Raw genomic sequence first — 7,714 nt, 5'->3', positions numbered from 1 at the left:
CCCAGCCACAGGGAGGGGCTGGGGGACGGCCAGGGGCTTGGGGGCCAGTTGGAACCTCTAAGGACTTTTGCCAGAGGTGGAGCCATTGCAAAAGGAGGACCTGGGGTGTCTGTGACAGCCCTGCTTTCACGGGCATCTCTGTGTTCTCCGGGCACTCCCCAGCTGCCCCCTTCTGCTTCTGGCAGGTGTCAGGGCCATTCTGGGGAAGGCCTTAGTTCTCTCTGACTCTGTGGTTTTTGTCCTCAGATCCAGTCACCTACTACACCCCCCTGCACATCGCAGTGCTCCGCAACCAGCCGGATATGGTGGAGCTCCTGGTGCGCCATGGGGCTGATATCAACCGCAGAGACCGGGTATGGGCATAGCTGCCAGGGCACGGCCAAGCTGAGCCCCCTTGAGACTTAGCTGTGAGAGACTGGTGTGTGGGGACAGCCCACCCTGCTCCCACCTCCCGGGCTTCACTGCACCCTGCTTCCCCTCGGCAACCTCCTGTGCCCATTGTCCGTAGTGCTCTGATGCTGTGGCAGAAGTTCAGGTTGCCTTTGGCCAAGCAAACCTGCCTCTGCCGTGGAGCAATGGGTGGGAAGAGGCTGGGGTAGACAAACCTCTCCCTGTGGACACACCAGGGAAGGTTCACTTTGATTTTTGGGGATGGGTTGAAATATGCTCTTACGCTGGCCATGGTGAAGCCCCAGCAGTGACTCTCCGGAGGCGTTCACAAATAGTCTTTAATACTTCCTAATGTTTTGGGTTTGTTTTTTTTTTTCCCTCTTGCTCTGTGCAGATCCATGAGAGCAGTCCCCTTGATCTGGCCAGCGAGGAGCCTGAGCGGTTGCCATGCCTCCAGCGGCTGCTTCAGCTGGGGGCCGATGTCAACGCAGCTGACAAAAACGGTATGTGTGCCCCGTCTGCTCCCCCAGCCCGGGTGCTCCCAGCAGTCAGCCCTTGTGGGTGGGATAGTGCAGGGCACGGGGTCTGGGTCCTTCCGTCTCGCTGCTGCAAATGCTCTCTGGCTGTAAACTTACCTGGTTTGGAAGTTGGGTGCAGGCTGCAGAACCTCCCTGGTGCTCTGTGCTTTCTCCTTGTATGTTGGCTGTGTCAGGTGCCGAAGGGGGCTGAAACCAGCTCTGTGCAGTCCATGGGAGAGGGGATGAGGCCGTGCCTCCATAGGCCTGTGGTGCCCCCGTGCTCTAAACCCCACTCTGCCATGGCGCGCATGCCCTCTGGGGCCACCGCCAACCCTGCACATGTGGCCTATGACCCTGTCCCAACAGCTGTGCACCATCAGGGGGACAGCAGGAGCCTGCCAGAAGGGGAAGGGCTGTTTCTCCCCATGTTCGGCTATCTGGTTGGTGGGGTGGGTCGTTTTCCTTCCTGCCTTTTGGGGTATCACCCTATTTTCATCTGACTGACAGATTATTCCATTGCAGGAAAGACGGCGCTGTTGCACGCCCTGGCCAGCAGTGACGGTGTCCAGATCCACAACACCGAGAGCATCCGCCTCCTGTTGGAAGGAGGTGAGGGCGACCTTCTCCCCTCTCCATGCGCAGTCCCTCCAGGCCTAGCGCTGGCTGATCCTTTGTACAGCGCCAGACACTGCCCTCTCAACTCTTTTATGCTCTCAACTTGAGCAAGAGTAAAGCCTAGCAGCGCCAGAGTTAGTGCTGCCCTGGCCTCGTCTGCAATGCCAGTTATGCTCTTTGTCCCTTCCTCCAGGTGCGGACGTCAGAGCCACCACCAAAGATGGTGACACTGTCTTCACCTACGTCATCTTCCTGCTGGGAGAGATGGTGTGCAGCAACACTGAGGAAGCGCAGGTGATCAATCGCTTCTGCTTCCGTGTTACACAACTGCTGCTGGCCCATGGTGCCAACCCCAGCGAGTGCCCAGCCCCTGAATCCCTCACTCACCTCTGCTTCAAGAGCTTCAAACGCCACTTCCCGCTGCTGCGTTTCTTGCTGGAGTCGGGTGCTGCCTACAACTGCTCCCTCCACGGTCCCTCGTGCTGGTCAGGCTTCCACATCGTCTTTGAGTGCCTCTGCTCACACCTCAGCGTCTCTGAAGACGACGGCTTCTCTACAGACCTCATCCAGAAGGGTCAGACTCTGCTGGAGCTTATGATGGCCAGTTCACAAGCCGTCCAGCTGCCCAGCAACTTTGAGGTCAACACCAGCAGCTGTAGGTACCATGGGGAGAAGATCAGGACTCTCTTCTGCTCTCTGAAGCAGCTGGAGCGCTCCCCACAGGCATTGAAACATCTCTGTAGGGTGTTTATCCGGCAGCGCCTTAAACCATGGCCAGTAGATGTCAAAATCAAGGCTCTACCTCTTCCAGACAGGCTGAAGTGGTACCTCCTGATTGACCACGCTGCTGCCGGGCATGAGGACCTCTGAGCCTGACTGATGCCTCTCTGTCTACCCCCCTCCACAGTCGTGGTGTGCCTACAGCCCCTAAAGCTCTGCTCTGGGCTGGTTTTCTCCATAAGAGGTGGGCTGTTAACACGCTGTCCACGTGCCCACAGCTTGGCCAGCGCTGCCCACGCTGTCTGTCTCTGCTGGGTTTTTGGGGCGGTTGTGCTTTTTTGAGCATGATGCTGCACGTGTGTCCGTGGAGGCCTTGTTGCTCTGGGGCACGTTATGGGGAGGCAGGCAGAGCCCCGTGGCTTCCTGGGGGTGAAGAGAGCCCCTGGGCATCAGGGAGCCAGATACTGGGGCAGAGGGGTTGGTGTGGATTTTACAGCCTGGAGTCAGGAGCAGTGGGGTGGTTGGGGTGGTGTGACTGGACAGGCAGCCTGTCCCCTCTCGCCAGCCCTGCCGGGTCTGGGGTGGGGGTAGCAGCGCCTTAGGCAAGCAGCGGAGTTGTGAGATGCCCTCGGGGTGCTGGGAGAAGTGTTCCTTGTACCAGGAGAGCGCTGGCATCTCCATCCTGGTTTCCTGCCTTCGGTCTTGCTGTTGGGAGCAGCCGTGGTGGAGGCAGGTCCAGCATCTCCGCATGGATGTGGATGCCTTCCTCACTCACACAGGCTTTTGAAACCAGGAGCGTGATGGGGTTGACGGGAAGAGGGGCTGGCAGCGGTGGCCCAGCTGCTCCGCACCCTCTGAGTTTCCGCTGGGAGCACCCCATCCTCCCGGCAGAGAGGACCATCCACCAAGGACATCTCGGAGGTGCTGGGCTCCAAACCAAACAGACAAACGGATGTTTCTTGGCTTTGTGGTGTGTTCCCTGTGCAAGGACGAGGAACGGGCAGCTAACTGCTGAGTGCCTTGTGCCTCCCTCCCTGTTCCCTTTCCCTTGCTGACTGCTCCCAGGACCTTGGTCTCCAGTGCCTCCGTCCCAGGAACAAGAAATTGCAGCAAGACTTGAGGGTTTTTCTTTCCAACCTGCTGCTGGAACCTGCAGGCTCTGGGGCTGTACGCGGAGGAGGTCCCGTGTCCCAGCCTTGCCACAGCTGTCTGGCTCCCCCTTCTGCTGCCTCGTGACCTGCCAAAGGCCAGCCCCACATTTTTGTTGTTTGGTTTTTGTTTGTCATGGGGGACAGATGCAGAAGAGGAGGAAAAGAGGGGAAAAATCTATTCCGAGCAGGTACAATTTACAGCAGATGAATTTGGCTGCAGAAGAGTTGTCTGTCCATCCCCTGCCACTGCCCTCCTGGCAGCGTGTTTTACCTTCTCCTACCCTGTGGAACTGGAGCTATGCATCTCAATGAATTGATGTTTAAAAAAAATAATAATGTGATCAAATACTCCCCTGGTGTCTGGAATGGGAAATGAGCAATTAAATGAGGCCTTTTGTAGTAACGACAAGGGGCTTGTTTCTTCTGCAGGAGAGATGAGGCAGAGGAGAGGGCTCTGTGGGGCTGGGGGGAATCGTGTGTGAGCCCAACTGGAGGGATGGGCTGCAACCGGGGTCTCCTTGCCCACCTGGCAAGCTGTTCTGCCAGCTGGGTTGGCAAGAGCACGTGACTGGACTTGGGCAAAATTAAGTGGATGTGGCCAAGGAGGAGACGGGAGTGTTCAAAGCCGGGTGATGGTGTGGGTTGTTGGAGGAGCAGCCATAGCACCCCAGCGTTCAAGCAGGAGGCACTGGGCATCACTGTGAGCCTGCGGTAACGGGCTGGGGGGTCCGGAGGCTGCTCAGAGTGGGTTCCCCATTAATGCCCAGAGCGCACCAGCTCTCTCCCAGGGTTGCAGGGCTTTGGGTTACCCCTATCCCTGGAGGAGGATGTGGGGGACTCAGGATTACAGCCACCTCCCTTTTTGCTGCACGTGTGGGTGACCTGCTCATGGGTTTAGAGAGGCCCCCCCCAAAGCTGCAGCACCTGGTGTTGCCTCCCCAAGCCACCATGGGGAAATGGCAGCCGTTTCTCCCATTTGCCTTCCCTAGCTTGTTGCTATGAGCAGCAGCAGCAACTTCAAGAGCGGTAAAGGGTCAAACACCCAAGTGAGGAAGAGAGTCCAGACCCTCACAGAGCTGCTACGAGCTCCTGTTGGCCAACAGGAGCCCTGTGTGACTGCTGTCAGCAACCTGCTGGTGCCCACCAAGCACGCCTCTTGGAGGGGAGAGACCCCCTTGCTTCTGTACAGAGCCCCCAAAGGTGGCATCAAGCCAACAGCACGTCTGACAAAAGCCAACGCGCAGAAGTGCAACAGCAGGAAAATGTATTTGGCAAACACCTCTTTTTCACAAACAGCAGCAACTTGGAAGACAAAGCCCCGTCCTTGTCACCAGCCCCGGAGAGAGGGAGTCACGACACCCTCGCCACCATCTGCCACCCTGTGGTGAAGGCACAGTCCTCACCCCTCCCAGCCCCGGCAGGAACCACTGTGCTGGCCTGTGCTCCGAGCTGGCCCCGGAGAGACCTTCTCCCACCACCAGCCGCCCTCATCTCATGGCAAAGGTGTAGACGTGGTAGATCTCATCGGGGAAGTTCTCCTGGCGCTCCTCGGCCAGGAGGTGCAGCCCAGCTCGGCGGATGATCTTACGGACCACGTCCAGGTCCCGGCAGACACTGCTGTCCACATCGTCCATGATCACGCCCTCCTGAGCCATGTTGTCCTTGATGACCACAATGCCGTTGGGCCGCAGGCCGGCACGGCACCGCCTCAGGAAGTCGGAGAGGTGGTTGTCAGTGAGGTGTCCTGGAGGGGCAGAGCGGGTGTTAGAGGGCACGGGGTGACTGTGGCAGGAGCCCCAGGCAGCACGTGATAGGAGGGGAGGAGACCAGGGGACTGCAGCTGGGATCCCTCCTGATCCAGGCAGCCAAATACTTGAGCCATTTGCAGGTGAAAGCTTTAGCTTGGGGGTGTCCCAACTCATGTCCCCCAGGCTCTATCCAACTCCAACCCACACTCCTGCCCTGGCCTCCAAGAGCTTGGGGGAAGTGTAGTGCCCAAGGTGGGCAGGTCCCCAACTCAGCCTCCCACCCATGGTGTGATGCTCATTCTTAATGCAGACCTCAAGCTCTCCTGCCCAAAGCTCTCCCCAGTGCATGGGGCACCTGCCCCTCAGGGGAAGCAGGACAGAGGACAGGCTGGCAAGACCCCCCACGAGCTGAGTGACCCTCACCGATGACCCACTGGATCCAAATGACATCGTAGGAGTTTGGCTCAGGGCTGAAGTCCTGGAGGCCGCAGCAGAAGTAGTTGCGCACCCGCCTGCCCTCCTCTCCCAGGTAGCTCTTGGCCTTGGTGAGGAAGTCCTCCGTCACATCCACCATGTCCACCGTCTTGAAGAGAGGCAGCAGCAACCGCTTGGTGATCCGTCCGATGCCTGCCCCGCAGTCCAGAGCCCGAGTTGTCCCTGTCCGGTTGGGGCCATCCTGGAACAACAACCACGAGGGGCTGAATCCCACCACGAGGTACCCACAGAGGAGAAATGGGGCAACCACGCGGGACAGGGCTGGGCTATGGGGAGCCCATTGCAGGGCAAAGCTCTCCCAGCACCCACACAATGGAGGATCCCATGGAGCAACTCGCAGGGAAGAGCCCAGCTCTGAGCTGGGAGAAAGATGGGGCTTTGGGAGCATGACAGACTGTGCCACCTACCCGTAGAAACCTCTGCAGGAACTTCCTGGAGCTGTTGATGTCGATGCTCGAGATATGGCCATAGCCCCCCAGCATGCCATCCACCGTGGCAGGCACGTCCTTCCAGTACTTCTCCGCCTTGGAGTAAAACTCAAACTCGTTCTCCACCACCTCGCTCGTCATGCTGGCCAAGGGGCACGCACCCACGTGGGACTTGCTGCTCCTCCGAGACAGGGGAGAAACTGCCTGTCAGGTCTGAAAGAGCCGCAGGCGCAAAGCCCGCCCCGAACTGGGGAGGCAGGCATCAGCTCTGTGAGTACCATTCCCCCTCCCCAGGGCTATTTCAAACCCTAAAAACCTTCTGGCGAGAGCAAAAAGGATCAAAGATCTAAATCCTGGTATTTTCTGGAGACCAGCAAGCCCAAACCCCCTTCCCAGGCAGGGATGCCTCAGCCAGACCAGGCATCCTGGAGCCTTGCTCAGCGATATACCCAATTATTTTTTCTTTCTCTTTTTTAAGGCCGACCCACCCTTTTCACCTATTCTGCCTCTTCTCTCCCTGTCTTAAGAGCGTTAACATTTTACAGGTTACGTGTTTATCTGTGGCGACAGCCCCATCAGTCACCTCCAATTACATCTGGAGTTGCTAAAAGTTATCCTAAGCACCTACCTGAGGATTGTAAATCTCAGCCGTGACCATAAGTTAGATATTTGCAATATAATAAAGTCAAGGTATAATCAGCAATACAAGCTATAAATCCCCCCCAGACATCTCATAATTCAAACCACTGTGGATTTGATTAACTGCGCTGGGGATTAGAAACTAGATTTAAAGTGGCCAAAGGGTAAATTCAAGGACTTCAAACACCTTTACAAATAAAGAAATATATAGTGTTCATGGCTTGAATTTGCTGGCAAATATCCCATTAGACACAAAACCTTTTCTATGGCAGCTTAGGCAGTTTCGGTGGCCTCGCGTGGTCTTGAGCAGCCCAGGGACAGAGCAGGAAGACGCAGCATCTCACCTTACAGATCACCAGTTGAAATCCAGTTTGGCTTGGTGGTGCCAGGAGCCAGTCTGTGCTGTGATCTTGGGGAAGGAAAGACAGGATTTTAGTCCCAAATCACCTATTTACTCCCACAAGCGTGAGCAAGACCAACTGCAGCCCCAGGGAGTCAGAGGTAAGAGCTGCCCCGACCCCGCGGACACCCTCCCGGCGTGGTTGGGGGGCAGGAGCTGCTGCTGCCCTATAGCTCAGAAGTGGCAGGAGGCTGAGCCAGGGGGGCAGCTGGTGCGTGGAGGTTTTTGGTCCTGCTTTAGGCAGTGCTGCTATATGATCTCGTGGGTTGGGACCCCAGTTCACACTCCCAGCAGCCATCACCCCTTCCTTGGCCCTGGGTTTGTCTTGGTGACTCCCTGGTGATGGTTTTCAGGGTGTCACAGGCCCCTGGCACAGGTCAAGAGCACCCAGTGGGACAGCCCAGTGTCTCGCTGTCTTCGCTCTGCCCACCAGCGTTGACCCTGGTGCTGGCATCGTCCGGCTGCCCTGAGAGCCCTCGAAACGTGGCAGCCCCCCAGCAGACAGGTGAGCAGGTGAGGGCAGGCACTCGCCCCCACAGACCCCGCAGCCGTGGGGAGGTCACACGGGCCCTCCCTGCTTTCTGGGACGGGGGGGGTCACCTCAATGTGG

At 57.7% G+C, this 7,714-nt stretch overlaps 2 protein-coding genes across 11 annotated transcripts in view; one reads left to right on the top strand and one right to left on the bottom strand.

The window, feature by feature from the left end:
• Positions 1-3,800, top strand: part of ASB6 (ankyrin repeat and SOCS box containing 6) — a 5,300-nt gene extending 1,500 nt beyond the window's left edge. For both annotated transcript variants that reach the window (XM_035898220.1, XM_009642776.2), the window contains exons 3-6: positions 247-353; positions 785-893; positions 1,431-1,517; positions 1,717-3,800. In XM_035898220.1, coding sequence (XP_035754113.1) covers positions 247-353; positions 785-893; positions 1,431-1,517; positions 1,717-2,393 — 980 coding nt within the window. In that variant the 3' untranslated portion in view covers positions 2,394-3,800. The remainder of the gene's footprint in view (positions 1-246; positions 354-784; positions 894-1,430; positions 1,518-1,716) is intronic.
• Positions 3,801-3,881: 81 nt separating this feature from the next.
• NTMT1 (N-terminal Xaa-Pro-Lys N-methyltransferase 1) lies at positions 3,882-7,212 on the bottom strand. 9 transcript variants are annotated; one of them, XM_035898226.1, is made up of 4 exons: positions 6,963-7,212; positions 6,045-6,243; positions 5,566-5,818; positions 3,882-5,138 (listed from the first exon to the last, which is right to left on the bottom strand). In XM_035898226.1, the coding sequence occupies exons 2-4, from the start codon at positions 6,204-6,206 to the stop codon at positions 4,882-4,884; spliced, it is 672 nt and encodes a 223-aa protein (XP_035754119.1). In that variant the 5' UTR covers positions 6,207-6,243; positions 6,963-7,212; the 3' UTR covers positions 3,882-4,881. The 9 variants fall into 9 exon arrangements, with proteins under 9 accessions (XP_035754119.1, XP_035754120.1, XP_035754122.1 ...); XM_035898227.1 differs by having other exon boundaries at positions 6,045-6,240; XM_035898229.1 differs by having other exon boundaries at positions 6,045-6,248; positions 7,049-7,212.
• Between the last annotated feature and the right edge of the window lie 502 nt (positions 7,213-7,714).

This window comes from Egretta garzetta, unplaced genomic scaffold (genome assembly GCF_000687185.1).
Source record: "Egretta garzetta isolate BGI_Z169 unplaced genomic scaffold, ASM68718v1 scaffold497, whole genome shotgun sequence".
In the NCBI taxonomy this organism is placed as follows: domain Eukaryota; kingdom Metazoa; phylum Chordata; class Aves; order Pelecaniformes; family Ardeidae; genus Egretta; species Egretta garzetta.
This window is presented reverse-complemented; position numbering and strand designations above follow the sequence as displayed.